Here is a 16,716-nt window from a genome sequence, read left to right on the forward strand (position 1 = left end):
CAACATTTCTACTTTCACCTGAGTTAAGGGGGCTTTTTTATCATTATAATATATTATAAAAAAGTGCATTGCATTAGTGAACTTACTTTAAAAATGTTTTTTGAAGTAATGCTTTGAAACATACAAGAATTGCACTGAAATACACAAAATTAAACTAAATGTTTTTTTCCTTTAGTATTTTGGCGCGAACTGAATAAATACAGTTGAACGTTTCAAACAGAGCAATTACATTCATATATCAGATAAGACCACAGTATGTAAAGTATTTTCCAGTTTTTATTTATTTTGTTGTGATTCAATGTTGTCAAAAGAGCCCGGTGTGGGCGGGGTCCTGACTGTTTTCTTAGGTGGCCCGTTAAAATGCCCGAACTCAAAACACTTCTTTTTCCAAGATGGCGTCGATGAAGGACAGCGACACCGGCCTGTGGCTTCACAACAAATTGGGATCCACGGACGAGCTTTGGACGCCTCCGAGCATCGCTTCTCTCCTCACCCTGTCAGTAATTGACAACATACGGTTGTGCTTTTCGAGTTTGTCGCCGCCGGTGAAGCTGAAACTGCTGCTCGGGATGCTGCATCTCCCCCGGCGGACCGTGGACGAGGTGGGTCGCTTTTCGGTAGCTTTCTGTTAGCCTGACAGGTAAAGTAGGCTTTTAACTTAAAAACACAGCTAAGTAGTCAGCTCAATGTAAGACTAGTAGTTCTAAATCGAAGCATTACTTGTTCTGTTGGTGTTTAACTACAGGTGAAACGTCTAAACATGCTTAATCACCTATTTAGTTAGCATTAGCTTGCTATCTCTAACTGATTATTTGCAACGGTTAATATAGTTAGCGAACTAACGTAAAACAACTAGAACATGATATTCCTGCGCCCGGGCCGATTTACATTCGTTCTTGAGAAAGACGTCTACGCGTAAGTTCGTTAACTAGCTAAACGACCGACTTGACTATATAATCGCGTTTTTTCTGCAGTGGTTGAGCAGCGACACCGGGAAACATTAGCCTAGCTGTCCTCGTTCAGACATTATGGTGGGATGGGCACAAGAGAGCAGAGTGGCCGAGCTGGAGGCGGTCCCAGGATCTAGTCCCACTCATCACTTGATAAGCTGCCTCAACGTTAGACACCCGTCATCTTTGTCATGCATATTCAGAAAGTGGGTTACAGACAGACACAATTCACTTCTTCTGCAAACTGTAAGAATACTCAGATTTTGTACTTAAGTGAAGTAGAAGTACCACAGTGTAGGAATAAATTGGCAACGAAATAAACTTAAAGTACCAAAATTAAAAGTACTTATTATGCAAAATCATATATTAAATGACTGGATTATTATTTTTGATGGATTCATTTGTTTATCACCGCTGTTAAAAGTGAAGCCAATTTCCTTATTTAATAATGCATATTCAGAAAGTGTGTTAAAACTCAGACTTATATGTATGTACACAACTTTAGTGAGCTACTTTACCCCCATAAGTCAGCCCTAGTTTCTGTTTTGTTTTGCTTTCAATATAATATTCGGTAAAGTTGCTCATCTGCAAACATTGCCAAGCGATGAAGAGTTTAGGAATGTTATTCTTGTGAAGTCAGTAGGTGGCTCTCGTGTACTTCACACAAGGAAATCAGATGAAGTGTAACTAATGCTGCTTGTAACTCAAATGATTTGACATGATTTGATTGCTGCCAGATGTCTGCCTTCATTGTAGTCGATGGTGTTGTCTTTATTTTAAATACTGTAGGTCGCTCTGATCTTTACTGTTGCCAACATGTCATCAATGTAAATGTAAACAAGCTGCATGTAAATAATAATAGTTGACAGATGCTTCGCAAATCCTGTTGCATCATTTTGTCACAAGCTGCAGATACAAATCTTGGTGATCAATCGGCGATTACATGGAAGCCATTTGACCTCTTAGAGATCTGCAGCTTCACTGAAATGACACAGCAACAGGATAGGAAGGAACAGTTGATCAGCAGAAACGAGAAAGACCGCCTTCAGCTTATTAATTTGTTCTTGTGAATGTAATGCATTTTAGATTTTTTGCCATTGGTCAAAAGACTTAAAGAAAGTACTTTGGGTTTTACATGACTGAAAGCTCAAGACATTAAACTGCAAATAAACAAGAATAACGTCAAGTCCTCCTTTTATCATGAACTCCTCAGGTAGGGTTGTGTTTGGTTTCACTTATAGTCTGAGTAACTCATTTTGTGGAGTGAAAGTGCAATATTTTCCTCTGGATTGTAGTAGAGTAGAAGTACAAAGTAGCCGTAAATGGAAATACTCAAGAAAAGTATCCCATCATTATACTGAAGTAAAGTACTTGATCAGAAAGTGTGTTAAGACTCAGACTTATGTGTGAATTATTTGATTTCCTTTTTATCTCCTCTGTAAAGTACACCTGAAAAAGCGTGTATAAATTAAATGTATTATTATTATTATTACTAACCCCGTCTTCCTCTCTCTAGATGAAGGAGGCCCTGTCAGAGATCATCCAGCTGGCGACGGTGGATTCGGAGCCCTGGGTGCTGATGGTCGCAGACATCCTCAAGTCCTTCCCAGAGACCGGCTCTCTCAACCTGGACCTGGAGGAGCAGAATCCAAATGTGCAGGATATCCTCGGAGAGCTGAGGGAGAAAGGTAGGCAGCGTGTGACTGTGTATTTAGTTGTGTGGTGGACCCACATTGAGAGAATCTATGGGTTCAAAATACACCAGCATTGTAATACTAATGTTGTGTTACTCAGCCCGCTGCTCTGGAACAAAGAGTGTAATTACAGCAGAGTATGAACTTATGGTTAATACAAAATGTTCTGACAGTCTAGAAAATAAGAGGGTATTAAAATCTACTAAACACTTTTATTTGTTCTCAGTCAGACTCAGAGCCCTGTCATTTGATACTTTATGAATAGCTTGAGGGGTTCAATATCTCCCATGTGAATATGCTCATAACGTTTGGTGTATGTGGGAATAGTGAGCATATGTCATTGTTTTGAAATTGCATGTTATGAATTTTTTTTTTGTAGTATTTACGATACTTTTTTGGTAAAAGCTAACATCTTTATGCATGAGGCCTTCAAAAGGTTTTCATTAACGATACAAACCCTTAATAAAGTGTTGCTTTTATCCTTTATAGAGTGTACATACACCTTTTTATTCCATCTGGCCAACATTGGCATATGGATTCTAATGTTTAGTGATATTTTGCAAGCTTGTTTGCTAACATGTTTCATCTGCTAAACATGGGCAAGTGAGGTTGTGAAGTGAGTGCTAGATCCTCCATCTGTCCTTCTGTAAATCTGCTGGTTAATCTCTTCCCCTCGGCTTCTGTCCCCCCCCAGTGGGCGAGTGCGAGGCGTCGAACATGCTTCCTCTGGAGTGCCAGTACCTGAACAAAAGTGCGTTAACCACTCTGGTGGGACCCCTCACACCCCCCGTCAAACATTTCCAGCTGAAGAGGAAACCCAAGAGTGCGACACTCAGAGCGGAGCTGCTGCAGAAATGTAAGTTAACCTTCAACGAATACATTTCTCTGCAGTATTTGAAAGAATCAGTGTCATTTGTTTCCTTTGGCTTGATATTGGCATATTTCTACTTGTTAGGCATTGTTTATGAGATCAGCGTGTGTACTTTGTTGATTATTTGTTCACAGTACATTACTGTCTTTTCCCTTCTAGCCATAGAGACAGCGCAGCAGCTGAAAAAGACAGCCGGAGTGCCTTTTCACGCCAAAGGGAGAGGACTGGTCAAAAAGATCGACACAACCAGTGAGTTGAATATCAATGGAAGCTCATTCAGTGCTTCTAAAAAACAAAGTACCATCATAGCAATCATTTTGACATATGTAGCCAAGAACATTTTTATTCAGACTCTTGTTGCTGATACATTTGTTCCTCTCAGCTCCTCTCAAGGGGATTCCCAACAAGGCCCCGTTCCGCAGTCCCACGGCCCCCAGTATGTTCAGCCCGCCCAGTAACCGCACGCCTATCGCCCCGGCACGGACGCCTCTGCGCAAGGAGAGAGGGGTCAAGGTAATGTCAGATTCCAGAAAACCCTCCTAGATCAAAGTCAAGTCTGAGTCGTTTTATTGTGGTCCAGTTCTATTGAATAAATGTTTTTATCATTTTTGACTTTTTCCCCCTTTTCTAGCTCTTAGATATTTCCGAGCTGGATATGGTCGGCGCTGGAAGAGAAGCTAAGAGGAGAAGAAAGACTTTGGGTAACTATATACCCAGTCTTCTACCAGCCCACATTTTAAAACTGCACCATGAGTTCATGAGTTGGTATCTTCTGCTTTAGAAACGGAGGCGGGAGAGAAAGCAGCCAAAGAAGAAGCGGCAGCAGCAGCGGTGGTGGAGAACACCACGCCAGACTACGCTGCAGGCCTGGTGTCTGCACAGGTACTCTACTCCACAGCATTTAAACCTCGTCTCAAATGACCGCCTGTCTGAATCACTCAGTTTTTCTCTGACCCTCGTAACTAATACCGTTTTGTTTGACAGAAACTGGGGGCGTTGACCGAGAATCCCCTGCCGTCGACCAGCTACCTGCCGGCCACACCCAGCATGGTCCCCTCCTCCTCTTACATCCCCAGCTCCGAGGCACAGCCAGGTTAGACAAACACAGAGAACTGTATTGAAAAGTGCTTTTATATTCTCACAGAAAAAAACCTCCCTACAGGCAGCAGGAGGGCCTTTCAAGATTCAAAGGTGTTATCGTCACATGCACAAAGCAGCTACAGTGTAGAAATGGCAATGAAAATCTTCTGACCTGAGCTCCTCCAACAATGCAACATATATAATAAAATACAAAATAGAAAGTGATGCAAAAAGTCTATATACATGTAAATAGAATATGTGACCCGCTCTATCGAAATCAACGGCTCATTTCAAAATAAACGTGGATTTGCGTAAAAAAAAAGTTTTTCGGGGTTCTGGTGTTTTGTTTGATTTTAAATAAACAAAGTCTTGGCTTTCAGAATATGAAACTTTTATTTCCAAAACCACACGATAAATACATGTTTGAAGCTCGTAAAGGGAAGATGACAGCTCTCACTGGCCACTCTGCTGTTCCTTAGCGCCGCCCCCCTCCCTCCGGCTGAAATTATGAATGTAAGCGTATAGTAATCATAGATAACACGGCAGGGTCCGTTACAGTTTGTTTTTTATCTGATTTCAATTAAACAAAGTCTTGGCTTTCAGAATATTAAACTTGTTTCTGCAAATTCAGATGATAAATACAACTTTGAAGCTTGTAACGGCATAATTACAAGCGGAGAACGGAGTAGCGTAACGTCACAGCAGGCATAACAACAGCCGGTGTTTCTCCTGAGGGTTTTCCCCGGGAAACAAACACACACAAACACGCTCGCGAGCTTCCCCCAGGCCAGTAATCCAAACGAAAATATGTTTCCTCCGTACTACTTTGATCATTTAGTAGCCGCTAATAATCAATCAGACCGATGGATTCCAGAGAAGAGGAAACTTTTCTCAAAATGATGACTCGGTGATAGTCATTATATAATATGACATATTTTGAGTTCAACAACAATCCTGATATGATTATAAAGCTCTTTCCAACAGTGGATACAACTCAAAATGTGTCTTCGGGTCAATGTGACTGATTTCGATAGAGCAGGTCACATATGATATGTACAAGAACAGAATATGAAACAAAATAATGTAAATTGAGACAAACTTAAATATGCTTTATTGCGTGGATAACTATTTATATAAATCTGTATATTGCAAGATGACAAACAGGAATGTTTATCGGGGCGCTTAGCAGAGCTCAGGTGTTTGCATCATGTCAATCTCACAATGTCTCTTCTTCTCCACCCCCCTCTGAAGCAAACGCCGGTGGGTCGGGGCGGGACACGCTGCAGTCGGCACGCCAACCAGAGGAGTCGGCAACAGCGGGCGCAGGCGCCACGGCAACACTACCGGGCCAGTACAAACAGAGGACGCCCATGTACAACGCCAGCAACACGACCAACCCCGCGACCCCCACGTCTCCAAGCACGCCCGTCTCCACCCCCGCCAGCAACGGACCCCCAGCAGCCGCCACCGCCAGCCAGCCAGAGACCCCCACCCACCCCCCCAGCACCCCTCAGACACCCACACCCACCCCCACGCCACCACAGCCCCAGCCCAAAAAGAATCTGTCCCTCACGGTAAGGTGGAGGTTGCTTAGTGGTTCAAAGACACAATAATAGTTTAATTGTAAGGTATGGATTTTTAATTCCCTTCTGCTGTTCCTGCTCCTCAGAGAGACCAGATGTACGCCGCCCAGGAGATGTTCAAGACGGCCAACAAGGTCACCAGACCGGAGAAGGCCCTCATCCTGGGCTTCATGGCAGGATCCAGAGGTACAGGAGAAATCAATTACAAACGGTTCTTATATTTATGCCTGTTCTTTATTCAGTGACTGATAAAAATGCCTGGCAAAGGGGTCAACCACACATCTGCATAAGGTCAAAGCTTCTTACCTTAATGAGGAGGACAGTGACTCTGCAACGTTTCCTAAATAACTACTAAGCTAGGACACATTTCTATTAGGTTAAGTTGGGAGATGAGTCAGAGGTCGTATTCGATGTCAGGATCTTGTTCAATTGAAATAAAACCAGTGGCATAAATGCAGGAAGTTACAGGAAGTATCCCGGGTAGTTTCTTAACGCAACAAACCAACCTGTTAGAACCTTTGATAACCCTCTGCTTCCTCCTGCCGTCCTGCAGAGAACCCGTGCCCGGAGCAGGGGGACATCATCCAGATCAAGCTGAGCGAACACACGGAGGTTCTCCCCAAGGCGGACGGCACCGGCAGCACCACCATGCTGGTGGACACAGTCTTCGAAATGAACTACTCCACAGGACAGTGGACCCGTCTCAAGAAATACAAACCCATCACCAACACCTCCTGAGGAGCTTCAAGGCCTCAAAGTCACACATCCCACATTTCTTATCCTCCTCTTCAATAAAAAAACAAACATGTTTACATACTTACAAGTATTTGCATACACATTTGGGCCAAATCCAGCACTCGTGCGTCGAGGAGAGACGGGTCCTCCCTTTCCTGCACCGCCAAAATGCAGGACTGAAGAATATTTCTGTACTTTTTGTTCGGTTGTTACCCTTAGCCTTTTTATTGTTTCAGTTTTTATGTCCGATTCCTGAATGATGCTCAGGAGGGGTGAGAGTTATACGAGTTGGAGCAGAGGAGTGATTCTTACAACAGGCACCTTTTCAACATTTGTACTCCGAGGTACAGGCATGTCAAGTGTCGAGGAGAGGAGAAAATACGAGCTGTCTGTATGAAAAAACTGAACTTCAGAACTGAATCATAGTTTGACAAAAAAAATAAGAGAACAATAACGAGAAGTCGTCGTAGAGGTGACCGTAAACACAAAAGATTTCTCAATGCTGTCAAGTTCTGTTCGGAGCCTTCCGGTTGATGTTTTCTTCGGTTTTTCCTCCTTTTTCCGAAGAAGGGAAGAAAATAAAGTGACAACAGACTCCAGGGGGCGTTTCTCATCCTTCTTCCTCACGTTTTAGGGAATGTCCCCGGGTTTTCCTGTTGGTGCTTCAGCTTGGCTTTCCCTACTATTATACATGATATGATGACAGGCTGATGAACATATTCGGGAGTTTAAAAAAAAAAATGTATTCCTTTGTGTTAATGAAGTCAGAGATCCCAGATGTTCAGCTGTAAATCATGGTGACATCCTTAAGATAACATATTAAGCTAGTGCTCTAATATGATAGGCTAAGGGGCGGGACATCTCTAAGTGGTTAGGCAATCACAACAGAGGGCAGCTAACCAGAGCAGAGGTAATTTGCTCTGATTACAGGGTGTCCGCGGGGTCTTAAAAAGTATTAAAAGTTGATAAATCAATTTAGCCAAAATGAAGGCTATTAAAAAGTATTAAGCGGCATTTTCCAAGGCATTACATTTTGTAGCTTGTTTTCAATAAGTATATAAATTGTCCAAAGAGGTTGTATTCTACAGTCTGCCTGAATGTAATCATTGCGTAGGTGTGTAGTTTATTTATGGCATCCCGTTGGGTTTGAGGTCATCTGAACAGGACATCGCACGCTCACTGCTTGATAGCGCGCGAAGGTCCGTTTACGCCGGTTGTTAAACAACATCGTTATGGGGAAATGCAAGGTTACGTCCAAATGGTTGGAAGATAAGGAGGAAGGACAATCAATACTTAGTAAATGTGAGGTAAAGTGTGCCGCCAATGTAACCGGTTGAAAAGTGGCGATGAGGTCTTAAAATGTATGGAAAGGGTCTTAAAAAAGGTCTTAAATTACATTTGACTTCAGGATTCCTTGCCATACCCTGGATTAGTAGCTAAATACAAATATGAACCTGAAAATGTGCATAATGGGACCCCTTTAAATTGGTATTCCAGTATTTTTTCTACCAGGTATGGCTTGAAGGAATTTCTCTGCCAAGAAATAGTCCAACAGGGCCCCGGGTGAAACCACAGCCTGACATTTATCCACTTCAGTTCTTGTAAAGATTAAACAAGCAATATATATGCTGTAAATGAGTGAGCCATTAGAAGTGCAGGTAGGTGGTATGTGTTACCTTTGGACCGAGTCCAGTTCTAACTGTTACCCATAGTTACAGTCTTAGGTGCTAAACTAAACTATGTTAATCCTCTGCTGAATGTAGGGCTATTTTTACACACATCAAGTTGTCATGTAACTCAGCCAAAAATAAGTGAATAAGTAAGTGACCTGAAAAGACAGCTTATTCATTTAAAGGTGACCTATCATACAAAATGCAATTTTGTACGTCTTTTATACATGAATATGTATCCCCGGTGTTCCAGGCAACTCACCAAGTGTCAGAAAACACAACCCTCTCTATTTTCCTCCATACCCAAATCTCTAAAAAAGGGGCTGCAACGGATCTGATACAGACTGATCCCGATTTGAACACTTTTATGTCGTCACAGAAGTTTCGCTACGGCTATTGCGCCAACTCCACCAATCAGGAGGAGACAGCCACGGACATTGCCGTTCGAAAGCGCTGGAGACGCTGTAGTACATATTTCAGGCCACCAGATGGTGCTGTTCTCACTGAATCCGAGCATGAAAGGCAGTGTTAAATTGAGCGAAATGAGGAATGGATAAAATGCATCATCTGTTTGGTATTTTGACAAATGAAAAGTATAAATATCCCTTATATAGGTATGGTCCAACACTATCTTATTCAAATATAGCATGATGGGTCCACTTTAAGTTAAGAAAAATGTTGTTCTTTACTGTTTAGCAAGCAGTGAAAAATAGCAATTGGGAATTTCATTTGTTTTTTGTTTTGAGTGAGGGAAAAGAACCACAAATATTTTTGCTGAAGTTATAAATAAGAACAAATATTCCGTTTTTTATTAAAAGAAACAAATGAGGTGCAGCATAAACCAGGTTTTATTTATCTCTACATCTACACAGGTGTGAGAGCATGGTTGTGGTCAATTAGTCTATTATCACTTTTTCCATGACTATGATGGAAAACGTCATGACAACTCTAATGCATAGACAATTATAACGGTGACAATGCTGTTTTTTTGCAATTGAAGTATTCCTGGTCATAATCTCACCTCCTAAGAAAGGTTGTTTTCTATTGATCCAAAATGTAGAATTAAGCCTTGAATGTTCGCTTTGTATGTGTAACTGCAGACAAAAAACAAAACTTGGAAAAATGAACTGTTCATGTTCTATAAGAGGTAGGTATCTACACTGCATTGTTGTTAAACATATTGGAGACCCATTCACCAACAGCAAAGAGCCTTGTTTTGTGTGTTGATATGAACACTCACACACGTGAAAATCTATCTTTTTTAAAGCTTGTGCTCATGATTTGAACTGAGTAAATTATAAAAGTATGACTGACATTTATTGGTACAACTCAGTAGTGCAAAAGATCTCATCACTTCAACATCCAGTGATCTGATTGTACCCCTTTGGCAGGCAGATAAGTCCCACAATCTTCAGTCTGGAGATTTGGTTTTGTGTGTGTGTGTGTGTGTGTGTGTGTGTGTGTGTGTGTGTGTGTGTGTGTGTGTGTGTGTGTGTGTGTGTGTGTGTGTGTGTGTGTGTGTGTGTGTGTGTGTGTGTGTGTGTGTGTGTGTGTGTGTGTGTGTGTGTGTGTGTGTGTGTGTGTGTGTGCTTTTATTTGGCCCCAGGGTCCCTCCAGCCTCCGAACGTTTTCTCCAGGAAGAGAGCCACCTCGAGGGTCAGGTGGTCCTGCAGCTTTCCAGCGACCACCTGCAGCCCCAGGGGAAGACCCTCCTTGTTCAGACCCAGGGGGCACTGAGTGACCGGCAGACCCAGGATGTTGATTATAGCTGCAGGCAGGGGGGGGGGGGAGATAAGAAAGATTAATGTTTTTCTTTCACAACTTCAAAGTCAACTTTATTGTCAATCTTTCAGTTTGTGTGTAGACGGAGAGATCGAAAAACTGTTTCCCACAATCCCGAATACAAAATACAAATATATATAGAAATATGTATACACACAATCAACAGACACATTTATACATATTCACACATAAAGACATAAATACAAGCACAACAATCAATATACATAAAACAGTCACTAAGAAATATACATTAGTGCTGTACTGTCCATAGCAGCAAACTTTACAGGAGGACGGCACTTATCCTGGAACCCAAATGGGAAGTTTTGTGTTTGTCAAGCTTTCTGATGGATTTAGAAGCCATTATTATAATAGTCTCTGAATTGTAGAGATGTTGACAATGTCCCAATTGAGTTCCCAACAGTTATATTATGTTGGGCTTTTGTGTCATTTCTTATTATTAATCTGCAAGAACATATTTTTTGAAAAATTGCCTTATAATCAGGGCAGCCTTGTTCGAGTCAACACAAAAACAGTAACAGTAAAAACTAATGTCATTGCAGACTGGAGAAAAATAAGCCTTTTTATTAACCAATGCTTAAGAAATGCTTGACTAAAATGACTTAATACTAGAACTTGAGGCGGGAATGTCAAAAGTATGACGAGGACTGACCTGTGTAGGTGAAGTCGAAGGGTCTGAAGAGAGGGTGGTGGTGTTTGGGGGCCACCCTGGGGTGCGTGGGGTACAGGAAGACCCCATCAGTGCCCAGCAGCTCGTCCACCTTCTCCTGCAGCTTCTCCTTCTGCTGGAGGATGAAGGGCGACGGTTTGGAGTGCGTCATCTCAATCAGGGCCAGGCCTAAAAACCGGATTAATGCTGATTAATACCAGACAAAATAAATGATAATAACCAATGTTTTTGTACCCCTCTTACCGATAGCAGCCATGGTATGCTCTGATTTTCCCACCATCCATTTCAGCAGCTCCCACAGAGGCCATATGGGACGTCCTGGTTCCCCCATCAGCTCTGAAAACGCCTGAGGAGGCTGAGGCAGGGAAAAAACACAAAAAGTACTAATTACATCGAGCAGGCGGTATGAGAAAACTAAAGACCTTTTTGTACTTAAAGCATGTAAATGTCACAAAATACTAATATGAACCTGACAATGAGCATAATAAATATTATTATATAAATATTGCTTTGAGTTAAAAAAAAAGATAGAAAAAGTAAAGCAGAATAAAGAAGTGATTGTGTCACTATAATCTGTTTAATCTCATAGGGTTTTTCTTTACTGCAGTAATACCCCTCTTTCACATGTAGTGGCTCGTTGATACTAGCGTACACACAGGGTTGGGTTGTGACGGAATACAGCGTTACGTAATCAGAATACAAAAATCAAGTAACTGCTCACGTTATATTACAAAAACGAGTAATCTGACAGAAAGATACAGAGAGAGAGAGAGAGAGAGAGAGAGAGAGAGAGAGATGCAGCGTGTCTGTGAGGCCCCGTTTAAAATATATTGAAAGTTAGAAACGGAGATGGTTAGATAAAATGTGCAAGATAACGTTTAAGTAGCATTTCTTTGTTGTTGAAATGGTGACATTTCATAACGGGAACAAATCAAAGTGAATGGCCTGCTGCTGCTGAATGCATGGGGCAAGTGACTGGAACAAGTTTTTAAAGTTATTACCCAAGGACACCTTACAATTCATAAAATATTCTAAGGAAGGTTTTAGACGGGACTAAAGGACTATTTTCCAGAATGACACCAAGATGTTGTGTTTGAGTTCTTGATAAAAACAGTAAAATAAGTGTCTCCTGTTCACCAAAACATACCCATCTGTTATGGAAAAAGAAAGTATTCTAAAAGTAATCTGAACACGTAACTGTATTCGGATTGCTTTCAGAGCCATGTATTCAGTATTCAGGAACTAATGAAGTTATTAACCCTCCAACCCGGCGTACAATAATGTTCTGCTGTTCTGTTATAATGGTTAAGCAGCTTTGCAACACATCAGGGCCCGCATGGTTTACTCTTTAACAGTTAATTGAATTTTAAAGCTAACCAATGTTTTTAAATAAGAAGTCACAAACTAAAGCTTTCAGAGAAATGCAGAAAAAAGAGAAAGAAAATAGTTTATCCTTTTAAACTGTCAAATAAAATTATTTAAACAAATAGTAAGATATGTCAAACCAGGATGATAATGACTTATCAGACTAACAAAGGACCCTGCAGGTGTGTGTGTGTGTGTGTGTGTGTGTGTGTGTGTGTGTGTGTGTGTGTGTGTGTGTGTGTGTGTGTGTGTGTGTGTGTGTGTGTGTGTGTGTGTGTGTGTGTGTGTGTGTGTGTGTGTGTGTGTGTGTGTGTGTGTGTGTGTGTGTGTGTGTGTGAGTGATGCTGTGGCAGTTAAACGGATTAGTGATCCCTTTCCTGACAGCAGACCACAATAGGTGCTGTGACTCAGACTCATATTATATTAAATGTTCTCCCTAAGGCACACTGTTCTGTACAGGCGTGCAGCGGGCACTCTGCTCGACCCACCTTGCCCTTCTCGTCAGGAAGCCCCATGTATGTGTTCCAGATCTGGAAGCTGTAGCGGAGCTCAGGGAAATTCACTTCCTGCACCTCCACTCCGAGGTCGGCCTCCAGACGCTGCACCACCTGGAGAACATCACATGACGATCTTTAAATCTAAAAACAACTCCCGATAAGCCCCGTTTCTCCAGCGCACAGATTCAACGCACCTTCCTCTGAATCTCCAGGAGGTCTTTGCTGATGGGGAATGTCATCGGAGAGCCGCCATCATGAGGGATGGTGAAGAACCGAAGCTTCTTTAGCTCCACCTTCGTGTTTAAGGACAACCTGAGGACACATGTAAAGAAGTATTGTAGGTTAAACATTAGTGTTGAGCCGTTACACACCGTCAGCTGTTGGCCCTGTTAAGCACTTTGGACTGTGGTTCAAGCTCTTTGCATTCACTTAAGGGATAAGGGTTTAAAGGAATACAGCATTATTTACAGTTCTAAATGGCATATTTGCACACTCACATCTACCTGAGGAAGACCGGTTGTGATGGATACTCGTAACAAAGACTCATTGGATTGATATGGACTGCTTTGTCTGTCACACTTTTTCCAAGGTTCACGGATGTATTCTTTTTTTTCTTCGGGTCATACTTAGTTACTTATCTTTCTGTCTGGTGTTTTGGGACATAATGTGCCCCTCCTTTTTACTCTTTGGAAAACATTTTGTGACACACACTTTCCCACAGCAGCTTTATAAGGCAACACTCCGGTATGGATGTGCAGCGGGCCACATTTGCATCTCAGAATGTGCTTACACAAGCTGTTAAATAACACCTGCTTTGAATGTGAGTTAGATAAGACTTTGAGCTCTTACATGTGAGCGTTGGGTCCCGCCATGATCTTGAGCATGGGCAGCAGGTCTTCAGCGTAGCGGCACATGGGTCCGCTGCTGACGTACTCTGCATGTCTGCCAGTGGGGGGGGGGTACTGGTTGTCCGGGGACACGACACCTGCAGAAACACATCACAGTGTCCAATATGTATATGCACTGTTTTTTGCATGATGGTTCAATTTACATTCAGTGTTCTCTCACCAGGAGTGGTTTTATGGCCAAATATCCCGTTGAAGAAACACGGCATACGGATGCTGCCGCCGATGTCTGATCCCACGCCGATGACGGCACCTGCTGCTCCCAGAATACTGCCCTCCCCACCTGAGAGGGGAGGAAAGGGGACGGAAACAGAGAGAGATAAGTTCATCTGCTGAATCAACTGCCTTGTGGTCGAAAATTCCCCTACATTTTCACTTCCACTTTCTGATATTTCAGAAGATGTAGAGAAAATGTCATTGTTTTACTTCTGGGTACATTTAAAATGAGACATGTTGAATGAAATATTTGTGTGTGTTTACCACTAACTTATTGTTGAGGAAATATCGGCCTGTTACCCACTCTACCCCCATTGTCAGCGTTCAGGCATCGAGATACAACTCCGACATCCGTTTGAGCTCTCCAGGGTTATCCTCGTGTTCCGAGTCCTTGCTCCAACAGTTTCATTTACACTTATATTTTCTCCTGACCCAAATGTTTGTCACACATGATTCATTCGTGAATATTTTCCGATCATTATCTGTTTTTAGACTTGATAGCTATGATTAATTGCGTACTGTTGTTGGCCTAAGTCAGAGCCTCTGTGTTAGTGTATGCAATGTAGTGTCATATCAGGTGACGCCAGAGCTATCCATGAAGACAAACAGAAAGATATCCGTTCTTATATGAATGCTTCTTGACTTGAAAAACATGTGTCTAAAAGAGAGGTCCTTTGTAAAAACTCCCCCTCAGTTAAAAGTTCAAGCAGCAGTTGCTACCTGAGCTTCCTCCCACTATCCTCTCCAGGTCGTACGGGTTGTTGGTGATGCCGCTCAGATGGTTGTGGGTCTCGCACCACATGCACAGCTCGGGGGTGTTGGTGACGCCCAATGGGATGGCCCCCGCTCTCTTCAGCAGGGCCACAGGAGGAGCGTCCACAGTGGCCACCACTCCTCTCCTGGAGACCAGACCGGTGGTAAAGGGCATGCCTGCAGGACGGACAGGTGGTCAAATGCTGAGCTGCAGCGTTAAATCAAAACTGTGTGCTTTAACTATCAAAGCTTCTTGTTATTGATGTATGTAATCAGGAGGGTTCTGGAGGTTACCCTGCAGGGCGAAGGACTCCTTGACAGAGAGGGGGACTCCCAGTAGAGGCAGCCGGTCCTCCAGCACCTCCTCTCCCCCGGTCTCCTCCTCGATCAGCTTGTCCACCTGGCTCGCCTCCAGGAGAGCAGCATCAAACCTGGACGCAGAGTGAATGACCCAAATCTGTTTAATTTAGGATCATCAATAGGACAAGTACATATTGTACAGAAGTATAACGAAAATTGCAGAATAAAATGTATAATAATTTAGCTGCAAAAACCCACAATGAGTAGTAAGTAAATATTGATAAAATGGCAAAATATAGAAGCACAATTCTATTATTCTGATTCTAAATGTATCTTATGGTTCATCTCTCTATAACTGTTTAATGGTCTTTTGTAATGTTCAGAAAAAGGGTGAAAAAAAGCCTTTTTTACTTACAATGTTTTTTTGAACCGTAACATTTGAGAACCAGCTAATCAGATAAAGAAGAATAGTTATATCTTGCCTGTCTTTTATTACAGCGTTCACAAAAGGGTTGACTTCCTGGATCCTGTCGATGTAAGCCCGCACCACCTCCACACTGGACACCTGCAGAAACAGAAGGAAAACGTCAACACACGTTTCAAAACAGAAAACAAAGCAAACGGCCAGAAATGGGCCAAATCTCCATTATATTCCTCCAGATGAAATAAGAAACAGGTTCACCTGCATACAAAGAGCGGGGTGTGGATATGTAGTATGGCTGCAGTGATTCCATTAGACGTTATTGTGCAAGTTATGGAATCAGCCCACCTATTACTCATGCACATTTCACAAGATTAAACTAGTGCATTTCTTTAAATGAATTGGACCAATTATATATTCTAAAAAAAGTCTAACTGCTCAAATAGTTGTATGACATTTGCATAAAAGCAAACTGCAGGAAATACTGTCATCAAATACAATGATTACACAATTTGTGAAGCTTTTTGTAATGCACTTATACTACAATTTGCCTAACACTGTAATGCACACAATACCACACCCATACCTGTCTGATGCTGTAAAGATATACTTCATAGCTCATGCTATATAACAGGCTTTAATGACATTGTAAAACAATTTATGTGTCCCTTTTCTAATCTGTATATAAAGATTTTGTTATTCCACAGGTGTGATAGCATCATAATAAAGGAAATACAAAAGCACATAGGTAGGATAAAGATCCTACCTATGTGCTAGGATAGCACAAGAGTTTAGAAAGCTTTGGCTGAAAAGCGTATTTTGTACTAATTGTAAATAGCTATGCTGACAAAAGCCAGATGTTGAGACTATCATCCAACTGCTTATGAACAGTTTGATCATCTCAAACGACATTAACCTAAAATATATAAATAAGAAAAACATATTGGTATATTAAACACGCTAAATCTCGTGTTTCCAGCAGCGGTTGTCCCGCAGTTTGACCCCGGGAACACACCTCTTTCCTCCGGATCTTCTTGGCGAGCTGCGTGGCGGAGGCGAGCAGCAGAGAGTCGCTGACGGGCGGCAGCTTCTTCCCGGGCATGGAGGTGCTCCGGGGCGACAGGAGCCGGAACAGCATGAAGAGCAGACCCATGACCGCCTTGAAAAGCCACACCTGGGCCTTTTCCAGCCGGCTCAGTGCCATGT

At 42.3% G+C, this 16,716-nt stretch overlaps 2 protein-coding genes across 3 annotated transcripts; one reads left to right on the top strand and one right to left on the bottom strand.

Annotated features, from left to right (window-relative positions):
• Positions 1-252: 252 nt before the first annotated feature.
• nelfa (negative elongation factor complex member A) lies at positions 253-7,512 on the top strand. 2 transcript variants are annotated; one of them, XM_079669901.1, is made up of 11 exons: positions 253-602; positions 2,467-2,638; positions 3,339-3,500; positions 3,675-3,764; positions 3,898-4,028; positions 4,147-4,216; positions 4,297-4,397; positions 4,500-4,608; positions 5,847-6,169; positions 6,265-6,364; positions 6,732-7,512. In XM_079669901.1, exons 1-11 carry the CDS (start codon positions 393-395, stop codon positions 6,914-6,916), a joined length of 1,653 nt encoding a protein of 550 aa, XP_079526027.1. In that variant the 5' UTR covers positions 253-392; the 3' UTR covers positions 6,917-7,512. The 2 variants fall into 2 exon arrangements, with proteins under 2 accessions (XP_079526027.1, XP_079526028.1); XM_079669902.1 differs by having other exon boundaries at positions 467-640.
• Positions 7,513-10,058: 2,546 nt separating this feature from the next.
• faah2b (fatty acid amide hydrolase 2b) lies at positions 10,059-16,714 on the bottom strand (the record flags this gene model as incomplete). The annotated part of the gene is made up of 11 exons (XM_079669903.1): positions 10,059-10,351; positions 11,036-11,221; positions 11,297-11,408; positions 12,907-13,026; positions 13,110-13,227; positions 13,765-13,900; positions 13,984-14,103; positions 14,757-14,966; positions 15,084-15,220; positions 15,572-15,654; positions 16,526-16,714. The coding sequence occupies 11 exons, from the start codon at positions 16,712-16,714 to the stop codon at positions 10,176-10,178; spliced, it is 1,587 nt and encodes a 528-aa protein (XP_079526029.1). The 3' UTR covers positions 10,059-10,175.
• Positions 16,715-16,716: the final 2 nt, after the last annotated feature.

This window comes from Notothenia rossii, assembly GCF_949606895.1.
Source record: "Notothenia rossii genome assembly, chromosome: 3".
NCBI classification, from domain to species: domain Eukaryota; kingdom Metazoa; phylum Chordata; class Actinopteri; order Perciformes; family Nototheniidae; genus Notothenia; species Notothenia rossii.

Excerpts from the sequence above, each read along its gene's own strand:
- nelfa (XM_079669901.1), top strand. The coding sequence starts at position 393 with ATGGCGTCGATGAAGGACAGCGACACCGGCCTGTGGCTTCACAACAAA. Across the intron at positions 603-2,466 it reads CCCGGCGGACCGTGGACGAG|ATGAAGGAGGCCCTGTCAGA; the intron begins GTGGGTCGCTTT and ends TCCTCTCTCTAG. Across the intron at positions 4,217-4,296 it reads GAGGAGAAGAAAGACTTTGG|AAACGGAGGCGGGAGAGAAA; the intron begins GTAACTATATAC and ends CTTCTGCTTTAG.